At 37.7% G+C, this 22,826-nt stretch overlaps 3 protein-coding genes across 4 annotated transcripts; 1 reads left to right on the top strand and 2 right to left on the bottom strand.

Moving 5' to 3' along the window:
* Positions 1 to 3,037: 3,037 nt before the first annotated feature.
* LOC149053282 (uncharacterized) lies at positions 3,038 to 5,762 on the bottom strand. 2 transcript variants are annotated; one of them, XM_089206252.1, is made up of 3 exons: positions 5,208 to 5,762; positions 4,096 to 4,239; positions 3,038 to 3,886 (listed from the first exon to the last, which is right to left on the bottom strand). In XM_089206252.1, exons 1-3 carry the CDS (start codon positions 5,238 to 5,240, stop codon positions 3,140 to 3,142), a joined length of 924 nt encoding a protein of 307 aa, XP_089062378.1. In that variant the 5' UTR covers positions 5,241 to 5,762; the 3' UTR covers positions 3,038 to 3,139. The 2 variants fall into 2 exon arrangements, with proteins under 2 accessions (XP_089062378.1, XP_089062383.1); XM_089206257.1 differs by lacking the exon at positions 5,208 to 5,762 and having other exon boundaries at positions 3,986 to 4,440.
* A 3,178-nt stretch (positions 5,763 to 8,940) lies between these two features.
* On the bottom strand, positions 8,941 to 15,369 carry LOC149053281 (KICSTOR complex protein ITFG2-like). Its single transcript, XM_089188411.1, has 3 exons — positions 15,155 to 15,369; positions 13,653 to 14,014; positions 8,941 to 10,364 (listed from the first exon to the last, which is right to left on the bottom strand). Exons 1-3 carry the CDS (start codon positions 15,261 to 15,263, stop codon positions 9,852 to 9,854), a joined length of 984 nt encoding a protein of 327 aa, XP_089044537.1. The 5' UTR covers positions 15,264 to 15,369; the 3' UTR covers positions 8,941 to 9,851.
* An 85-nt stretch (positions 15,370 to 15,454) lies between these two features.
* Positions 15,455 to 22,818, top strand: LOC149053280 (elongator complex protein 6-like). Its single transcript, XM_089182718.1, has 8 exons — positions 15,455 to 15,482; positions 15,792 to 15,871; positions 17,176 to 17,254; positions 17,990 to 18,060; positions 18,717 to 18,889; positions 19,656 to 19,839; positions 21,111 to 21,263; positions 22,222 to 22,818. Exons 1-8 carry the CDS (start codon positions 15,455 to 15,457, stop codon positions 22,339 to 22,341), a joined length of 888 nt encoding a protein of 295 aa, XP_089038844.1. The 3' UTR covers positions 22,342 to 22,818.
* Positions 22,819 to 22,826: the final 8 nt, after the last annotated feature.

The following is a 22,826-nucleotide window of genomic DNA, read 5'->3' as shown; positions in this document are numbered from 1 at the left end:
ATTAGACCCGCAAAACAGAGTAGAAACGAACACGTGCTTCGTTTTCGCTCATGACTTCGTATTAGGCGTAAGATATTTGCATTTTTTTTCCGTTGCTTACCTATATTACAGACTCCAATAAATTTTTGCGATGCCTCCTTTTCGCGGATGGCCGATTACAACTACAACATAGTAACACCTCCACGAAATCTGTCAAAAGGAGGATGTTACAACACCAGAGGTCATCTCGGGTAGATTTCTGATGACGAAATCCGAGCTCGCCCGATGTTGTCATGAAGGCCCTATTTCGCATTTTAGAGCCGCAAAATAGAGTAGAAAGGAACACTTACTTCGTTTTCGCTCATGACTTTGTATTAGCGTTAGGATATTTGCATTTTTTTCCGTTGCTAACCCATATGACAGATTCCACAAAATACATTTGACGCCTCCTTTTCACGGATGGCCGATCACAACTACAACGTAATGACATCTTCACGAAATCTGTCAAAAGGAGGATTTTAAAACACCGGAAATCTTCTGGATTTCTGATGAAATAAATTTAACGCAGTTACGTTCAGAGTTTAAGCGATATATTTTTATTTCTAATATGGTAATTGATAAAAAATTGTACATTACCTCGATTGGACGGAGATTAAGTTTGAATATAATGTAGCAGGCGATATTACTTTTGTCGACAAGGATAATCCGTGACTTGTCTCACCTATTACATTTTCTCTATCTGCGTTGTGCCATGATCATCATTGAAAATATTCTACGATAATATTTTTTACAATATTTAGATCAGGATTTTCAATTCTAAACGCAAGAGCGTACTTAGGGAAAGATCTATAGGAAACAGTTTCTCATGAATACATTTTAAAAATTCTTTTAGCTGACTTCTACATAGATAAAAAATTACTACACATATATATTTCACTTCGACGATTATCTTAATAAACAATTAATGGGAAGTTCTGAGAATCAGTTTTTAATACTACATGTTAAATTAATGGTTATTTTTCTCTTCCTGCTTAAGGGCTCTTTCGCAGTTTGGACAACGCCAGTTTGCACTTGAATCTTCCAAAATAATTGTTGAAATGCATTTCCTGTGAAAAAACTCCTTGCAGCTACAACATTTCACACAACGAGAAGGAGACTTCGAGTCTGACTCTTCCCTCGGCATTCTACACTCGCACATTACCGAGACCTCTTGAACAAAAAGTGGCCTCCTGTCTCGACACTCGGGTACTTTAGAGAGGGGAAAGGGGTCGAATGATCCACTCTCCAGGCTCTTTAAAAGATGTTGTCTTATCAGCTTCCTGTCAAATGTCAGATTAGAAGGATTGTGGCCATGTAGTAGCGAAACCAGAAAAGCAATAGCATAAACTCCACAGTCATCGGAATTGTTCTGGTGTTGCACATTTGGTACAATGACCTTAAAACTAGTTCCTTCCTCGTATATAATTGATGCAATCTGTTTCTGCACGAGGGCTGCAATTCTTCCCGAAAACAGGCTGTCGTACAGATAAACTACAGAAGGAGTGTAGCATCCTACAGTAGATACCAACACCCAATGATGGCTGCCAGTATTCAGGATTTGTGAAAATTGGCCTTTTTGAACAGAAAAATTAAAAATAGGCCCCAAAGTTGTATTTTCCAATCCTCTTGCGTGAGGGAACTGTTCCCTCAGAACAGACTGAGCTGCACCTACAATATGATCGGCGAGCCAGTCTCCAGTTTAAATGGTGCTAATGTCCTGTTCCGAGAGATGGAATTTACCGGCCTTTGAGGCGCTTCTGTGAGAGCTCTTTACAAATTCTACTTCATCATCTTTTTTGTTTTGCTGGGCCAGGTTTGTGTTCGATGTCGCGTTTACTGAAAGGATGATGCATGTGTTTGCAGTGCTGGTTGTGCTCGAGGTTGTGTTAATGGAGGAGATGGTGTTTGCGTTTGCGGTGCTGGTGATGCATGTGGTCGTGTTTGGTGTGTAAGGGGTGCTTGCCTTTACGGTTTGATTGGCATTTGAATTTGAACCATTAGAGCTATTCACGTTCACACTGCGGTTTATGTTTACTTGAGCCTCGGCGCTTGAGTTGGCATTCTTGATGTGTGCGAGTTTCGGCTGTTTGGCAGGCTGGCGTTCTATATCGTTTAAGCTGACGTTATACCCCCTTTTCATGTTGTTCGCTCTTTCCCCTACACGTCCAGTGAAAAGATTTTTCTTCTAAGATACTGGCAGCCTTTTATAGTCTACTTTCTTTTTTTTCATCCTGCGCGAATTCTTTTTCATAGTAGACTTCAGGAGAGGAGCTTCCAGAATGATACCGTCCTCCTTGGCGGCTGTTTTCTGCAGAAGGCAGAGACACTCTTCAAGCTTTTCCTGAACTTGCCGTAAACTCCCACCAACTTCCCACGCCTCTGCAGTGTAGGTCAGCTTTTTATCTGACCCAATAGTTCATGACATTTTGCAGCATGGGTTCGGGGTCGTAAAGTCGATTGAGGTATATTTTCAAACTGCGACGATTGCTTCTGAAGATCGTGAACCTCGTCATGCACACATGGAGGTGAGTCGACTACTTTCCCATCAGCAATACCTTTTCACCAGCTAAGAGCACATCTCTATCGACACTGAAGAATGGGGAATCTCGATATTCTTTTGGAAGTCTATCGAACGACCATGACGGGACGTGCTGGAATACGGCAAAAAAATGTTTGCATGGCGGCCGTTGCCTCTCCCAATCAAAGCACTCACAGCTTGGCTGCTTGGTCCCAAACATGACTTTGTACATCTTCTTCTCTTCGAGGCTACTTTGGCTTTTCACCAAAAACTCGCCATTCTCCATGTCAATAACTGTGACATTGCTACTTGGGATAGACTCCGCAAGAGATAGCCTGTCCATGGAATGTTTTATGATGTGGTGCGGTCGTTCTCTTAAATAGGAAGGGATGGCAGAGTTATAGCGTCGAAAACTCGCTTGAAGTTTTGTATTCAATTCCACATACCTGAGACACAAAAAGGCCATGAGAATGTTCCTTTTTACTCCATGGTAATGGTATTTGTATCACGCCTTTACAGACTGTCTCGCCTTCCACTTAGTCACTCTCTCATATTGAAAAATAATAGATCCATAGATATCTATTTTCGCAGTGTGACACTGCTCTAAGAAAGAATCTTAATACCTGGAAATAACTTGCCAATTGCAGACATCTCCTCTTCTGAGAAATCCACCATAAAATATGAGGGGTTCCAGGTGGGGTTCCAAGACTTAATTATCGAGAGGGCTTCATAAATGGAATCTGACGTTTCGCTTTGGATGACGAAACAGCCTACAATTTGATAATCGACGTTGGTCTTCACAACGACAAAGAAAAGAGGGAGGCTGTAGTTCGTGGTCTTATAAGTAGCGTCTAGCATACTTATTTCATTTCCATAGCGTTCTGAAAGCCGTCGTTGATCTTTCGTCTGGTGTGCAAATAGGAGCCCTTTTGTTGGCGTCTTCAATATGATATCTTCATCATCCTCCTCACCATCGCTACGACTGCTATCATCATCTTCCCCATTTCGTTCCTCTCCCTCTTCGTTGTAAGTTACATAGGGCTGGAACGCAAAATAATCCTCAGGAGAAATCTCCCTCCAAAGCTTCACCTTTTCCTGAAGATCCTCCTGGTCAATTTTCGAGAACCTTTCTTTGACTAAGGATTTGTACATGTGACTTCTAATCGTAACTTTGGAGGGATAAAAGCGTCTGTTGGTCTTCAATGGCGCTTTTTTCCCTCGATATAATTCTCTTTGCACAAAGATCTTTAAATGTCGGCGTATCTCTTTCTCTGATCTTGCTCCTGCACATACGAGTTCTTGTATTTTTGCCACGAGCCTCTCATCTATGCGCTGAAACAGACCTCCTGCCTAAATTCAAAATTAACAAAGAAATGAATGAATCAGAAATCAAGCGTAAAAAAAAGTAAATAATGAGATTAAGAAAATCGAAAAATAATTCTTACGTACACGACTAAATGCGGTTTTTGACCCACTCATTTCTATGAGAAGGACCAGTTACGTAGCCCGCAACAAAAACTGTGATGACGGTAACTGGGTATTTAATTGTAAGAGCTTACTTCTCCAGTTGGGTGCACGGTGTGTTCATCGACTGAGGGAAAATGGATGTTAATCCACCTTTCAGTTTTTGCCGTTCCAGCATCTATGGCGTTGCGCAGCTTTTTGGAATGACTCTTACAGCGCCACTCCGTCTTTTGCGAGATCTAGAGGTCAAAAGGAGGAACACAAATTGACCATATCAAACTCTTTCCCCAGTGCGACGAACATTTGTTTTTCTCGGTTCCAGGTGTTCTCAACCACTAACCCTACGTAATGCGCATGCTCTCCGTTACGAATTTTCAAAATGGCGCACAAACCAAAGAAAGAAAAAAAACAAAGCGACTTTGCAATGAATACTCAACATAAACCCTTGTTAGAAAGGCGAATCCACGGAGGAAAGATACAAAAAAAACGAAAAATTTACGAAAAATCCAGCAAACAAGCTTAAAAAAGGCATTTATTTAGACTTCGTACTTCAACAAACTTCACAAATCTTAATTTTTTTATCTTGTAAGTAAACGATGGCAGACTAATTCCCGAAGCGCTTTCTGAGTTTCCCGATCCCTCTCCTACTGCTTTCACGCTTACAAAACAGGAAAAAATCAAAAGGAGGAAGATACAGCTGTTTTGAAACGCCATTTGACGAGGGTAAATCTGCTTTTTGTTCGACACTTTACATATCAAAACAAAGGAAATTTGTTCCTCTTTTTTATTCTGGCGGTACATTTTTAATTTGTGCCTGCGTAAAAGAGATATCGCCCGAGACCCTTCGCTCGGTCGTGTTTTGATCAAAAACGCCTTGTTAATTTCACGCAACCGCTCGGAGAAAAGGTAAAAATGACGAGGGAAAAACTTTACCTTCAAGTTAGAAAATTAGCGAAATAGAAAGCCACAATATTATAGTTTAATATTTCAGAGGTACATTGAGTGCTTTTTCCGTAGAGAATCCGCACGATGGTAAAACATTCGAAAATTACACTCGATTTGAGTGGGGTGTTGAAGTGGGCGTGGTCACTACATTCATTTTAAGACTGTTTGTACCCCATGAGTTTGATATGTTTTGTGATGTCATTTATAGGTCGGCGTTTTCCTTGTTTTAATTACATTTTGCAATTTCTTTATTCCGACTTACCTTGTACTCCGGAAATTTGATGATTTCTCTCATGTGCACTTGAGCGTGACAGTTGAGTTTCTTGATTCTTGTAAAAGCTTACCATCTCCATTTCTTCGATAGGCGTGGTCACCGGCCTATGTTTTTGGAAAAAAGAAGTCTTCTTGTTAATGAAAACTTTTGAAGCAGCGATATAACACCACGTTTCCACTGAAACTTTCTTCCATGTTGGACATTGAAATATCCTATCCTATCGAGTCCTCTTTTCAGATCATTTACTCTCTTATCTTTATGCAAGGAGGAGGAAACTCAAGGCTACTTGATCTTGACCTTTAGTTATTAATCAACGCAAAATAAAAAATCTGCAAAATCATTTAAATACAAAATACTTTCAACGTACCGCTTGGTTTCTCCTTTTCTCGCGTAGATGTCCATCTACACCATGTTGACAATCGTATACCTTGTGATTTACCACGACAAATGGGACGTGATCAAATGGCAGACGACTATCCTCCCATAATACCTTGTGTTTTTTAGCTGCCAAGTCTATGTTACAAAACAAATTTTTACAAATTTGAGAAGCATACTCAACTTGTCACCCTTCCTTTAGACGATGTGTCAAAAAGGATCATGACATCGATAATGATACCTAGTTACCTGTCACTTACGAGCATGCATAGGGCCCGTCAAATAAGTGAGATATCGTTCTTACAGTCAATTCTCATCTACCGCTCACCATCCCCCCTAAGTGCCTTTAGATCAAATCCCCCTACTTTATTCAAATGTCTACCAAGAAGCATCAAGCCCAGGATATTACATGACGGAAAAAATACAATCGCATATGACAAGAAGATTGGCCTCTCACCTATGTTTCCAAAACCTTTGTCAGTTGACTTGCTACAACAGAATTTGGTGACGGTGGCAGTTTCATATTCTCGAAGAATGAACTCTGCTGACCTGACATCCTTCACCAGACCTGACCTTTCAGACAACTTTCTCTCAAACAATGAACTCACTTCTTGACAAGTTAATTTACGTGTCATCATAGAATTGGAAATTTTGTTCAGAAAGCGAAATTATCGATTGGAATACGGCCGAACGCTGAATACGAATTGAGTGAGCAAACAGATACTTTGATATCTCGCACGATAACAAACTTCCCGCCTTTGCGAGTTTGGACTATTCAATTGTCTGGGAGTTAATCGACCGTATCATTTATCTTTCCTCTCCATTTCCGGTGTTTTAAAATCCTCCTTTTGACAGATTTCGTGGAGGTGTTACTATGTTGTAGTTGTAATCGGCCATCCGTGAAAAGGAGGCATCGCAAAAATTTTGTGGAGTCTGTAATAAAGGTAAGCAACGAAAAAAAAAAGCAATATCTTACGCCTAATACGAAGTCATGAGCGAAAACGAAGCACGTGTTCGTTTCTACTCTGTTTTGCGGGTCTAATATGCTAAATAGGGTCTTCATCACGAAGACAACATCGGGCGAGCTCGGATTTCGTAATCGGAAATCTACCCGAGATGACCTCCTTCTGACGGATGTCGGAGTGTGCTTTCCTTCAGAAAGTGATCCCAAAAAAAATTTTTGCTGTCGGACGCACCTCTATTGTACAGAATAGAGCCCGCGTCATGAACCGCTGACTGTCCTAAATTTCTGCCCATGTGGACCATAACGGCCAGTGGACTCTCTGTTCCTGAAGTGTGGAACAACCAAATTCCCTCATGTCAAGGTCATTGAATACTTCCGAAATGGACATGGCTAGTTATCCAAAATCATAACAAAAATTTTCATAAATGTCTCAAATACAGTACCGACATAAAAAGCTTCGCTCTCCGAGTGTGCTCGTACGGAAGGATTTGCCTGTCGCGGACTCGGTTGGAGTGTTTCAACACACTTGAGAGGCAAATCAACAAGATCGCATCGTGCTGTAGTTGTACGGTTTATGCAACTGGAAGTGCACAATCCGCTCAGCTGGATCGGAGCTAAGTTTACTTGATTAGCCTAACATAACTGTAAGACATAGAGATCACACTACAGTACCTCTTTGGATTCAAAGGAATTGAGCAGCGCTCGACCTTGAAAGGAAGGAACAAAAACACACATTAATAAGTACTTCACAACCTCGGTAATAGTTCAAGCTGCTGTAGTTGTACGCGGAAATTCCCTTCGAAGCCTTTTCAATAAATCGTGTCGATGTTGTTTGTGTTCGTGTTCGTGTTCGTGTTCGTGTTGGTGCAAATAGACTGTATTTTCAGTCAGCCCTTGATTAGTTAACGTTTCAATCGAACGCACAGCCCTTCAATCTATAATCAATTTTCCTCCACGGTTTAATCGCGAAATTAATTTCTTGGGTAGTTCGTCATTTTTTGTTGACTTCAAGGCTTGTCGTTAACATAACACTTTTCATAAAATTCCCTTCTAATGATTTCGGTTAGAAGGACTACTTCTTGTGCAGACACAGCTAGGTAAAAAATGGAAGTTGGAAATTTCGAAACTTCTTGTCGAGCGCAGACATTACCTGTGAAATAATGCACCTGTTCCCCGATTTCCAAATCAAGCTTTCGTTGCGAAAGCTGTTTCGCAATGAATAACAACCATGCAAAAATTTTCTCAGAGATTGCGTGATGTCTGGGCAGTACCTCACGAATACTAAACCGAAACACGCATGTCACACACTCAAGTGACTTTCTAGCTCATTTTACTTTTTCGCATTAGGCAAAATTCAACAATTAAGAAAGGGAGTAAGTTTCTAAAGAAACTGTGGTGCTGCGTCGATGGGAGAGTATAACAGGCCTATAGGGTAATTTGGCGATTCGCTCTGACGAAGGGCTAACGCTCGAAACGTCAGCCTTTAAACTCTCAACAATTAAGAGTTCCTTTGCCAATCCATTTTATATCAAGCCTTGCTTGGTCTTATATGGTTTCAGTGAAGGGGAAAAGGGTTAACTCTGCCGAACAGGATGTTTTTTTCACCAAAACTCTGACTACTCGCAGTTTAATTTGACGGCCGCCAGAACAATTTCAAGAACTGCATGAACGGATTAGTGTCAGTATCAGTGCAACTGGCACCTCCCCCTCCTCTAACCCTACAACAGTCAACTAATAACACTGGGTTTATGTTGGATTGGGGGACGGGTAGGTACGCTGTTGTTAGGATAATGACATTGATCTATTTCACTTAGGTTTCGACGTTCCTGCTCCTTCAGCAGTAGAGAGGGTGTCAAAATTTTTTATTTCAGTGCTCGTTGTCACTAATATCTCCTCTGGAAAAATACTTGGTTGTGTCATATGATAAAATTTACCTAATGCCCCCATAAGGCTCTTTAAGATTTCTATGACCCTCCCTCCCCCCCATCGGCAGTTAATTGACAGTCATTATTCTACAGTACCCCCCTTAATACTCTGTTGGCGATGACTTTCCCCTTTTCCTCTCCCCCTGAAAACCATGGGTATCCCCTAAAATTCTAAAGGAGTTTCTAGGATTGAGTAATGAGTAGCATTCGTATTCATGTTACTGCAGCTGCATTTTGGTCAGAAAAATAAGAACAAGAACAGTTCCTGCATTACAATAAAAACACAACGCTATTCCAAAAGTGACAACGCGTATAAAGGATGATGAAAATGCTGAAAAGAAATTATAGAAGGAGCGAAAAAGTGAGGGAATAGTCAATCTGTTCCTCGAAAATTTACGACATTAAGTTTTGTGATAAAAAAGGAATGGAAACAGCAAGTTAGTTGTAGTCAGTTAACCAAATAAATAACTTTTATTGGTTAAATATCACACAAAATAGACAAAATACTAAGCTATGATGTAAAAACTGCATAAGAAAGCTTCCTTCCTCTACATATAATTACAATGTTATGTGCTCTTAGAACCAACACAAAGTTTATCAAAGCATACCAAAATTATAATATTCTGCAAATACCTATAGTAGGCCAATAAATAATTGTGTCTCGCCATGTGTTTTTTTTACGTCGGTCTTTACCGTCTTCTTACAATAAAATATTCTTTGCAAAACATCAGGTTCTGTTCAGACTGCAACCAGTAAAATTTAAGTTAGAAAATACATGAGAAATACGTGTAAAGAGGTTTCCTGCATAAGAGAAAACTTACTTCATTGATAATTAATAACATCAATGAGGTCTAGGATGTATATAATACTATATAATATCATGCATGTATATTATATAATAATAATGATAATAGTAATTATCAATAATAATAATATCTATGATAATAATGATAAAATAAAGAATGATAATAATAATAATAATGATGATAACATAACAATGACAATGCTAGCGACAGTGACATACTAGTGATCATGGTGATGACCACAACGACAACAATGACAGTGATAATGATAATGACAATGATAACAATAATGACAAGGATAACGATAATAACAATGATAATGACAGTGACGGTGATAATGACAACGATAATGATTATAATCAATGATTAATGGTTCATTTTGACTTTAACCCTTTAACTCCCAGAGGGATTAACATGTAACTTCTTTCCATACATTATCCAGCAAACAGATAATGGAAATACTCAAACTTTTCACATGAGGCATAAGTTGTTATCTTAATCTAACACCAAATTCACAGAACTAATTACAAAAAAATGTGTAGCACCTGGAGGGGAGAATTAACAATCAGATCTTAGGAGTTAAAGGATTCAGATAAGTCGGAACCATTAAAGACTGCCATGCATTCCAATAGATGATCACTCGATTGGAAGATGTCACATAAACCAATGCAGGAAGGTTCTTCCCTGGTGAAAAAGCATAACTCCCTGCACAGAAACCCATCACATTTTCACCAAAGCTGAACTGTACCACATTCTTATGGCGATCAATTATATAAGTGTCTCCCTCCCAAGAGCATAAAGCTATTTCCTCATTGCCATCACCAGTAATGTCGAGTTTTGACAGAGCAAAGAGATTGTAGAAGCCTTGCTCGATACAAAGTGACCACTGAAGCTTACTTCCATAAAGTAGAGTCACCTGACCATCTTGAGTACATAGCACTAAATGTTTCTCTAAGCAGGAAGCTGGTGCATCAGGATCGCAACATTTTAGAGTGAGTAAATTTAAAGGAATGTCTTTACTTCTTCCCCAGACATGAGGAAATTGTCTAAAAGTGGACTTGGAAGCTGAGCTTGACATCTAGTAGAGAAGGGATTTTAGATCAGAATGTTTGGCACAAAACTGAAGAGGACAGAGTGATAAATAATTTTTTTTTTTTGGTGATTCAGTGTCACTAGGACTACACCTACATAATGAGCATGCACAAATTAACTTACTCAAGGATTAAAGAGCCTGAGCCCAGTTGTTCAAAAGCAACTGCTAATTGCAATTTGAAGGCTTAGTGCTATCCAAACGTTAAATTATAATTTTTTATTGCTTTGCTCAAAAGCCTTTTTAGAGCATCCAATAATCAAATTCAAAAAAAAAATAATCATACTGAATTTTCTTTGAAATCAGATTTCACACTAACCTGGGTTGCCTTCACCCAGCTTTGAACAACCTGGCCCTGGTGTGTGGTTTAGATGATCAACAGGTTCTCAAGTTAGCTTTTTGTGGGAAAACTAAAATTTGTTCTCTGCTCCAATCTTGTTAAAAATGAATAGCATTTCCTCTACTTGACTACATAGCTCAAAATACTCTACTTTTCATATTTACTCAAACTTACGGTTTACGGTCAACTCGCCGACGGACCAACTCGCCGACACCAACTCGCCGACGTATAAAATCGAGTAGAGACGTCGGCGAGTTGGTCGTCAATCCAATACAACTTATTAGAAGCTAAACATACAGAAAATTAAACGATATTTAGTAAAAAAAACATTGGACATTGGTGAACATCAAACAGAAGCTTAAACATCGGTGAACATTGGTGAACATCACCAATGACTATAACAGCTTAAGACGCGAACGAGTTATTGTGCGACAACAACACCGTAAAGACTCATCATGTCAATCGCTCAGATTTTTTGACGAAAACGTGGCTTTCTAGACGAGATCTTTAGTAAAAAGCATTTCTTTTTATTTGCAACAAAGTTTATAAGGATCTTAAGGCGAATAAAGCGAAGTAAACCTCACCAACGACTCTAACAGCTTAAGACGCAAACGAGTTATTGTGTGACAACAACACCGTAAAGACTCATCATGACAATCGGTCAGATTTTAAAGGAAACTTGGCTTTCTAGTCAAGATCTTTAGTAAAAAGCAATTCTTTTTATTTGCAACGAAGTTTATAAGGATCTCAAGGCGAATAAAGTAAAGTAAACATCACCAATGACTCTAACAGCTTCAAACACGAACGAGTTATTGTATGACAACAACACTGTAAAGACTCATCATGACAATCGGTCAGATTTTTTAACGAAAACTTGGCTTTCTAGACAAGATCTTTGGTAAAAAGTATTTCTTTTTATTTGCAACAAAGTTTATAAGGATCTTAAGGCGAATAAAGCGAAGTAAACCTCACCAACGACTCTAACAGCTTCAGACGCGAACGAGTTATTGTGTGACAACAACACCGTAAAGACTCATCATGTCAATCGCTCAGTTTTTTCCAACGAAAACTTGGCTTTCTAGACATGATCTTTAGTAAAAAGCGTTTCTTTTCATTTGCAACAAAGTTTATAAGGATCTTAAGAAGAATAAAGCGAAGTAAACCTCACCAATGACTCTAACAGCTTCAGACGCAAACGAGTTATTGTGTGACAACAACACCGTAAAGACTCATCATGACAATCGGTCAGATTTTAAAGGAAACTTGGCTTTCTAGTCAAGATCTTTAGTAAAAAGCAATTATTTTTATTTGCAACAAAATTTATAAGGATCTTAAGGCGAATAAAGCGAAGTAAACCTCACCAATGACTCTAACAGCTTCAGACGCGAACGAGTTATTGTGTGACAACAACACCGTAAAGACTCATCATGACAATCGGTCAGATTTTAAAGGAAACTTGGCTTTCTAGTCAAGATCTTTAGTAAAAAGCAATTATTTTTATTTGCAACAAAATTTATAAGGATCTTAAGGCGAATAAAGCTAAGTAAACCTCACCAATGACTCTAACAGCTTCAGACGCGAACGAGTTATTGTGTGACAACAACACCGTAAAGACTCATCATGACAATCGGTCAGATTTTAAAGGAAACTTGGCTTTCTAGTCAAGATCTTTAGTAAAAAGCAATTATTTTTATTTGCAACAAAATTTATAAGGATCTTAAGGCGAATAAAGCGAAGTAAACCTCACCAATGACTCTAACAGCTTCAGACGCGAACGAGTTATTGTGTGACAACAACACCGTAAAGACTCATCATGACAATCGGTCAGATTTTAAAGGAAACTTGGCTTTCTAGTCAAGATCTTTAGTAAAAAGCAATTATTTTTATTTGCAACAAAATTTATAAGGATCTTAAGGCGAATAAAGCTAAGTAAACCTCACCAATGACTCTAACAGCTTCAGACGCGAACGAGTTATTGTGTGACAACAACACCGTAAAGACTCATCATGACAATCGGTCAGATTTTAAAGGAAACTTGGCTTTCTAGTCAAGATCTTTAGTAAAAAGCAATTATTTTTATTTGCAACAAAATTTATAAGGATCTTAAGGCGAATAAAGCGAAGTAAACCTCACCAATGACTCTAACAGCTTCAGACGCGAACGAGTTATTGTGTGACAACCATAGCAACCACGCGGAACCACATGTTTTTTTTTTAACTTTAAAGAAAGATTTATTCATGATCGAGAACGTTTGATTTACGATAAAAACGATAAAATTCCATTTATTATAAAGATCAGATGAACATGTGAAAGTAATGTATATCATGCAATTACTCTGCTCTTGTAGGTCCGTTTAATCTCGACATCGATTTCAATAATTGGGCCGCTGTTCTTTCACCATTTTCATATTTCTCCCATAATCCAAACACCTTACTCTGTAATTGCCTAATAAAAAGAAATGCTTTTTACTAAAGATCTTTTCTAGAAAGCCAAGTTTTCGTTAAAAAATCTGAGCGATTGACATGATGAGTCTTTACGGTGTTGTTGTCGCACAATAACTCGTTCGTTATAGTCATTGGTGATGTTCACCAATGTTCACCGATGTTTAAGCTTCTGTTTGATGTTCACCAATGTTCGCCAGTGTTTTTTTTTTACTAAATATCGTTTACTTCTCTGTATGTTTAACTTCTAATAAGTTGTATTGGATTGACGACCAACTCGCCGACGTCTCTACTCGATTTTATACGTCGGCGAGTTGGTGTCGGCGAGTTGGTCCGTCGGCGAGTTGACTGGTTACCAAACTTACTGCAAAAAACTTTCAAGAAAAAAAAAGAAATCAAAAGAATCTTAAAGACAAAAACTGATCACAAATGATGACCAAAGAGAATTGTTGCAAACTCTAAGTTAAAATTTCCAAGTTAGCAATACTTTTTTACCTGGTCACCATCTTTCTGTTGTTCGCTCAAATTCCATGAATTCAAAATGATATAAGAACCCCCAGGATATGAGGCCAAAAGGTACCTGGTTGTCTCCATGTCAAACACTACAAGGGAACCAATCTGTCTTGGAATTGTCCAGTGATGGACTTCCTCAACCTTAAAAGACATGGTTCGCTTTTGAACTGCATCTCCTGACACTTTGTTTCCTACATGGTACAACTTGGCAATTGTTCCTTCTTGCTTTAAATCTTTTCCATTCAATTTTTGGGCTGTCTCTATGCTGTTTTCGGTAATTTTATCCAAATCATGTCTGTTGGTAGACACTGATGGCTTGACCTTTTTTTTCCTGTCTTCTTTTTCTATAACAAATCAGAAATTGTTGATGATATAGTCAATACACTCTTTAGGCATGGGTTACTGAGGCAGGCTTATGTTATTTCACTGTGTTGTGATCTCAGTTAGGACAAATAACTTATCATCATAGTGCCTCTCTCCAACCAGTCATGTATATTCAAAGTAGTCTTAAATTGTCACAGAAACACACAAATGCTGGGTCGAGGGAGGGGGGAAGGAGACTGAATGGATCTATATCCCCAAGGAACACTTCTTGTCTCTTCATGGTATGAAATTGTGGCAGTGTGAACTTATTGACTATTGGTTTTAACCTATTGACTGACTCAAGCACTGGTTTGGCTTATCTTGAAGATCTATTGTTGTCCATTGGATGAGAGCCAAAAAAAGAGGAAAAAAATGTTATTGCCTTCTGAACTTTTAGTAAAACTGGAGCAAGCTTTCCTAGGTCAGGTATGTGTTATCCTCAAAGAACTAAGAGCATGCTTCTCTAGAATACACTAAGTGACATATAAAAAAAATAATCAATTTATGTAGATCAGGGTTGAGGAAAAATGTCCATTTCAAAGGACTTATGATTAAGAGGCTAAAATTTATGAATATTATGCACTTAGGCTGTTGTACTGATATCTATAATCTGCAAACAAGCTCTGACTGGCATTGTGGCATGCTTTATGAGCCCTAAGAGATGAGCCAGCTTGCAAAGTGCACCAGTGAGGTGCACATTTTGTTGAACATACAACAGAAATTTAATTTTTCTGCTTGAGAACTGAAACCTCTTTGGATGAAAATCAATGTTAACTTTGTAACTTAAAAGAAGTTGCTTTGAAATGAATTCCTTACAATTCTATGAAATAAACATCACACTGACTGACAAAAGTTATGAGTCTATCTATGAATGTGAATAATTAAGAATATAATTTTCATTGTTATCATTATCATCTTTAGCACTATTTTTAAGAGTAGTAGTAACAGTGCTATGATAGGATTTTATTTCATTTTTTATTTTCAAAATTTCCACAGGCCTCTTGGAAAGTATGTGGGAGGTCTGATACTCCTTGTCTTGAGTTAAGTAACCACCTCTACTAACAATGAATATAGGCTTGTTTAAGTTACTAAAACCCTTAATATTCTGTTCTGAATCACACCTGTGCTTGGCTGATCACAGACGTCACTCTGCTTATGATGCTCTTTCACAACATGCAACTTGTGGATATACACAGCTCTATCTGCATGACCTGTTACAAGTTCCCGCATTCCATCTCCATCCACATCTGCCAACAAAATGATCTTACAATTGGAAGGAAGAAGAAGGGAGGAAATTGGTTTAAAAGTCTCTTGTGTCGTCTCTGGAGCTAATCTGCAAAATATTTCAAACAAATTTGTTGAGTACAGTGTGTGGAAGATGTTTTGACCCAGTTACTGGTGAGGTGTCCCCAATTAAAGGGATGGAGAGTCCTTGCCTGAGTCAGTTTGGTATGTTGTGTTCTTGAACACAAAAAAAAAAACAAAAACATGAAAAACATGAAATAACACTGAGTCAGCCTTAAGGTTTTAAATGCAGATTGAAAAGTCAGCTTTTAACTAAAATCGCGGCTGTTTGAGTCCACATACTTTTCAAAACCTTAAGAGGTGAAACTCTGTCGTGCCAAAATTTTTTTAACCGGAAAGAAAAACTTTCATGACATTCAGTCATTAATATTTTGATTCGAAAATATGATCAGTGCGGCATCGATGACTGATCGGTTGAAAAAAGGACAATTAACTTGGTATTACATGACATAGCATCGGCACTCCAAATTCATCAATCTCATCATGTTTGGAGAATTAAATTGACAGATTTCAGTGAGAAGTCTCCACCAAAGGTAAGTAGTGAAACAACGAGTATAATGTAGGAATCATTCTCCCAGTTTCTTGTGGATGTGTTCATTTTTTGTTGTCAATAAAATCGCAAACAAAGTTGGTTATTTCGCTACATCCTGATGAGGGCACTAGACTGCAGGAGAGTCGAAACGTTGGGTCTATGGATTGTAACTTCTTGGTTACTTTCATCAAATCTTTAAATCAGTGTAGCATCAAACCATGTTTGAAAAATCGCATTCATTAGCTCCTCTACGACCTCATGGGGATGTAGACTTACAGTGATATAATATTATATAATTTCAAGTTTATAAACTTTTGTTTAGTGATTTCAAGTTGAAAATCTGAAGGACATTCGAAATAAAATGTTTCAAGTGAATTTCAAAGACAATCCAGAGATACCTCGGAAGTAAGGGTGATCTTCAGGTTAAAGTTGGTTATTTCACTACATCGTGGGTCTCGATCGAGAAATCCTGTGGTAGTATTAAGTCTGTTAACATATGTAATCGCAGAACTGTTCGTAGATGGTCGTGCGACATTTTGGATTTGAAGCAGATAATTAATAGAGGAGTGGGTAAAATTTCCGCACAGCCCCATACTATTGTAAAACAAATCTGTTTTCCCAATGGCAATGTATTGTTTTTGCCATAGTTTTCTCTATCCAAGAACCGAATGCATTATGTAGTTATGGGCTGTGCGAAAATTTTACCGAGGAGTGCAAGGATAAGAAAATCAAACCAAAGGGAGTGGGATGCCAATAAATACTAAGCCAGAGGTAGAAAAATTAGCAAACAGGGGAATGGGAAGGAGTATGTCCTTCCTCAGTACTATTTCAGAACCCCCTATACAATCTAACTGATAACAAAAGATTTTTTAGTTTTTAAGGAAAATGATTTTGTATCCCAGTACAATAGATCACAAAATCTTGCCAAGAGAACATCAATTACAGGCTAAATTGTTGCTGGCTGTTATTCTATCATAATAAATTGAGTAAGTGCCCTCCTTTCAATATAAGCACCCCATCTCTAATGAGCACCCCCCTTAAATTTGTTTTTGTTTATAAAATGACTCCATTCAATATCACACCTGTGGTGTGGTGGAGCAGCTTTGTACAGTTCATTTATTAAATAACCCTGTATATTTCCCCACCCCACCTTCCCAAAGCAAAATTAATGAGGACCCCATAATATCATTTTGATAATGGCGTTATATAAAAATAATATTCAAAATAAAGAAAAATTAAATTTAATCAAATAATAGTGCTATGAATCAGATGTTTTACATAATTCTTGTAACTTATGGTTTTCAGAGAAAGTTTTTGCTGATAACAGATTGTCAAAATGATGGAAGCTTTCTCATTCATCACTTCTTATCCTTGTACATCAAAGGTGGGTGGAGTCATGAGTTCAGAAGTCTACAATTTCTGATCTGCAATTGTGAATGATGTATCCATACTTTGATATATACAATACTGCCTTCTTCTTAAAAAGAGCACATTTCATTGGAAGGTGGTGTAAGGGTTATGCGACCCCTCTTATACTTAAAAGTAATATCATAATGGTAAATTTATCATAGGATCACAGCCAGCATTCCTATTTTCTAGAAAGCCACCAAAGTAGGACCTGAGTAATTGAGTATTGTCAACTGAGATGATAACGTAAACTGGCCACCATAAAGAGTTTAAAAGCTGACGTTTCAAGTGTTAGCCCTTTGTAAGAGCAATTGGAGGAATTGTCTGTTTTGTGTGGGTTTATGCAGAGGATGGAGCTATGCTATTGGTGGGAATATAGTGATGAGAAAGAAAACAAGAATAAATTCAGTTGAATGAAAAATGCTCATTGATACCGCAGAGATTGAGAGTGATAATTTGAAAGATAAATGTTTGTTCTTGAGTCTTACAGCTTACCTAACTGTGTATAAGGAATACCTGCCTATATTACTTCTAAATAAAGATCTCTTTTGTCAGTTGTAGAGAACCCCTCTCAATCTCTTGTGACTGCCTGAAAGTAAGACCTGCCTATATTACTTCTAATATGTTACTTCCCTGTGGGAGAGAGTTCCACCGCAGTTCATAGTTTCTGAAATTTAGAACTTTGTATATTTGTCTTTCTGTTTTTTTTCAGGAGGTTTCAAAGTACTTTTCATTGCCTTGGTCCAGTCTTTTTCTCATTACAGTAATGTTGCACAGAAATTGGTGAGAATTAGACATGTCTATATTTTTTATCTTGATGTTACTAGAAGCAACAGGATTGATACCTCTATCATTTCAATTTTTTCTAAAAGTCTCCTGAGGAAGTGACAGTCAAACCCAGAGTAGCATAATCCTTTCATTCCTAAGATCTTAGTAGTAATTCTCCTTACCATCAGCCATTCAATTCTTTTGATGTTAGTTTAGATAATTTGGCATTGGATCAACTAATAATCCCCTAATTGATATTTTTCCTTATTCTCATCACTATTCTGCTTGATATTGTATTGATTTTGTGAGGAGAAATTCTGTCTTGGTCACTTGTAGGACTTAAAGAGGGTACCCCTCCTCTCTCCCTTCTGGCTTCCTTCACCAGAAAACATTTGATTTAACCCTTTAACTCCCAAGATCTGATGGTTAAATTCTCCCTTCTAGCTGTTACACATTTCCTTTTACATTTGATGAGAACTTGGTGCTAGATTAAGAGAGCAGCCTTTACCCAATGAGTTTGAATATTTTCATAACCTGTTTGCTGAATAATGTATGGATATTATCAGGAGAAGTTTCATGTTAATCACTTCTGGGAATTAAAGCAGGGTTAAAACAACTAAATAAGCAATTCCCAACATATTGTAATTATCATGTGAAACTTTGTTATTCAGGGTATAAACCTCAGCAGTATCTGTGAGAGTGGCCAGGTGACATATGTCGATGGCTTAAGTTGTATATCTGAAGCTTTAGCTGATGAAAGTCAACAAGATGCCTTCAAAAACTCACATAGTAGCACAGTAGGAAATGAAAATGCAGATCACAACAACCCTTTTAAAAATGTCAGGTAATTCTTTTTGCAATTCTGAATTATTTAGCATGTCTGATTTCCTTCTCCACAGCAAGAGGTTTCCAAAAATATATAAAGTCTTTTCAAAATTTGGTTGAAAAATTTCAAGGATGCTTCCATAACTGGATTAAGTTGAGGTGCACCTAGTCCCTTAAACTGAAGTAAAACACAAAAATGTATACTGTGAGTCAACCCTTAAACTTCCAAGATCCATTAGTAATTCTTCCTACCTTCTGTCATTCTTTTCCATGTAAATTAGGTACTAGACAGAAGAGGTTGACCCTTTATCCGAATGTTTTCCTCTAGCTGATAAGCCTGTCTGTTCTCTTTAGCAGTTTACAAGATAATTAACTTTATTCTGTTTTTGTTAAAACTGTTCTACATGTGCTGAATTTATTAGTCAGACTGAGGAGTATTATTTTGTAAACATGAGATTACCCATAATGCATAGGAGTGAATGGCAAGTTCCTGAATTTCAAATATCAAGGTTTGGGTTTTTGCTGTAGCTGGGATGTGAGTTGGAAAACTTTCACAGTTCCTTTCTGATTCTCCCATATTGTTTTTAGAAGTATAGATGATCAAACTGTCTAAGGAAACCTGAAAAAATGCTTTTAGTAAGAAGGGTAGAAACAACCTTATTTCCTTCATGCCACTGTACATGTTTACTTAACTATGAAGTTCCAACTGTATCTATATATACTCCTCTTTCTGAAATGTTGTTTTGTTGAGGTTGAAAGCTGCTATTCTTAAATTGTTTTCTTAGAGCCCCAACATTTACTCTTCAACCATTATACAACAGAATCAAGTCATCTATGGGTACTGAAACAAAGCCCTGTTTGCTGCTGATTGATGATCCAACAGCTCTACTCTCCGTTGGAGTTCCTCTACAGCAAATCACCAATTTCATGCACTACTGTGCTGCTCTGATGTGTCACTCTCCAACTGTGGTGTGTAATGTCTCAAAATATCACCTCAAGACCTTTGATCTGGAATGAGGCTGAAGGTTACCTTGTTGTGATAGAGGCCAGTATCTAGTTAGCATGATAACAAATAAAAATTTACATTTGAGAAGCAGCAACTTTTTATAATAACAAGGTCACCCTTAGCCTCACTCTTGTTCAAAGGCTTGGCATCTAAGCATGTAACTGTAAAATGGGCTACTATATTCTTTATACTGCCATTCTGCCATACAATTCTTATGTGAGTTTTGGAGAATTTAGTATTGGATCATCAACTGCCAATCCCCTAATTGATATTTTTCTTTACTCTCTTTAGTGGTCTGCTTGATATTGTATTAATATTGCAAGGAGAAATTCCATTTTGGGCACTCATGGGAGTTAAAGGGTTAACTCATGCTTAGCCAATCAATTAGACAGTGGAAGAAAACTTTCCTCTCTCCAGAGTTTAACACACTTTTTATGACTTATTGCAAACTCAACTAAAACTGGCTTGGTAAAATATTCAGTCTCATCATTTGTATGAATCAATCTCATTAATTTTGTTGGGATCACTATGTATTTTTTAGGACTTAATAAACAACTGGCAGTGTCTGATCTAGGATTTCCAGCAAGGGGAGCAATGTGTCCCAGTTAACAATTTTCAAACCTTCCCTCTCCCCCCTCCCCCCCATAGCATTTATTCAAACTAGTACTTGAGAACCTTAGGAAATTGAGCCTTTTATGTATATTACATTCCCTGGATTTTGGTTCCTGCTTTACTTTTAATCTGAAATGTAAACCAAAATATTGTTTTAAGAAGATTTTGTACAAGAAGAAATTACATTTCCCTGTTTCTTTTTCTTTTGAAACATAATTTGAAGTGTGCCTAAATTATCCAGAACAAGTAATTGAAGGGACGTATTTGTTCAAACCGTGGCAATCCCATAATGGTGCTCTCTAGATAAGACACTAAACCGGCATCAAGAATTGATTTCTGACACATCGCAGACCATTTGGATTTAGGTCTGCTCATGCCAATGAACTACACAAAGGGTATCTGGGAAACTTGATTAAGACTTGTGCATTATTTTGGTGAGGGATGAGACCTCCCTCTCCTCATATTTACAATTCCTTGGTCTCCTTCTCCAATCTACTTAGATTATAGTAAAATTCTGTAGGATCTCTAGTAAACTCTGTCTTGATATAGTGAGGGTAGTGTGTCAAGAAAATTAATCTCAATTACTTTTATAATAAAGATTTCAATAATATTTCACCTTCAGTCAGATGGTTGCCTGGTTACACTTGTACATAATGACAATGACGTTGATGATGAAGAATCCAAGTTGCTATGGAAACAGCTATGCTATCTTACCGATATAGAGTTTCAAGTCAAAGGGCTTAGCAGTGGTTATTGTAAAGATGTACATGGACAGGTTAGTAGTGGGGTAATAAAACCTAAGGAACACACTTAAAGTTATGTGATGCATATTAATAGTCCCCTTGAGTGGGCACTACACTAAGCACATTATAACCATGTAGGGCCACAGAGATGTGAATTAACCCTATAACTCCCAAGATCTGAATGTTAATTCTCCCCTTTGCTGCTTAACCTATCCTTGTAAATTAGTCATGAGAATTTGGTGTTAGATCAAGATAACAACTTCTACCTGGGAGTGATAAGTTTGAATATTCTCATTAGCTGTTTTCTGGATAATGTCGGGATATTATAGGGAGAAGTTTCATGTTGATCACTTCTGGGAGTTAAAGGGTTAAAAAAGTTTCCTTTCTTAGCTAGATTGAGAAATTTACATGTGAACTATTTAAATAGTTGTATGTTCTTATCAGGATCAAAGAGTTACATCTTAAATTGTCCTCAGAGTAGTAACTACAGGAATGGAAACTACATGTGTGAAAAATTATATAAGATGAATTTTGCTTAATTTGATTGCTTCTTATCTATAATCTCTTCGAGGACAGATCGATGAAGATGGTGTCATTTATTAGAACATTTATCTTTTTGTAGATGTAGATTCTATGTCGCTGTGTCTCTGTTCAGTAATAGATCACAAGAGATGTCAAAATATGGTAAAAATATTAGTGAAATGCTCAGCTACGTCCCGTGTGCTACTTATTTGGACTTACCACGTTTTGACGTCATCTGTGATCTATTAGTGAACAGACGCACGGAAACATGGGAATTACTTCATCTTTACTTGATCGCAGGTGCTAGATGGGCAAATTCTTAAGTCTCTGAATAAGACAATCCATTGTCTTCCCGCATAGAGGATTAATTGGTTATGGGCCGTACACTGTTTAATTCTCCCTCTGGGATTGCAGATGGCTCATGACAGGAACAGAAAGGTTTATCTCTTTTGCTTTTTTTTTTTTCAGCTAACCATAAATATCAGAGACCAGAGGAACATTAAAGAAGGCTCCAAAGTTGTTCAGTACACGACTCACGACAAAAATGTCACTTGCTTCGCTCCTGGAATGTCCAAGGCTGTTCTTTAGAATAGAAGAGCAGATGAATCCTTTCATTCACACAAGTGATCAAAATCTTAACTCTCTTTACGTTTTCAATACCCTTAATTTCACTTCAATAGAATTTTGAGCTGAACAATGAGGAATATGAGTTAAGACAGCGAAAGAGTGTCTGATGTACCTGGAACAAGCGAAGGAGTTACCAGGCGGCTGAAAAACATTGAGAGACTGTTTGCAAGAGCATAAGCGAATCAGAGAAACAACAAAAGAAAAAAAACGGGCCTTCAAGACAATGTATGCTAACGATACGAAAAAAAATGCCTTATTTTGAAAATAGTAATCTTTTTCTTCCTTCAAAAACAATAATATTCCGTCCGTAAAGAAAAGTGATACTTAACCCTGTGAAAAAAAGTCCGTCAAGTTCAATCGCGCGAGTGTTTTTCATAATTCCACGATACACGCTTTCTGCGCGCGTAGAAGTGTAATAAAGGCAAGTTTCCCTTTAAACACCAGTT

Source organism: Pocillopora damicornis, chromosome 1 (assembly GCF_964200805.1).
Source record: "Pocillopora damicornis chromosome 1, jaPocDami1.2, whole genome shotgun sequence".
NCBI lineage: Eukaryota > Metazoa > Cnidaria > Anthozoa > Scleractinia > Pocilloporidae > Pocillopora > Pocillopora damicornis.
The sequence above is the reverse complement of the archived record's forward strand: the minus strand, read 5'-3'. Positions and strand labels throughout refer to the sequence as shown.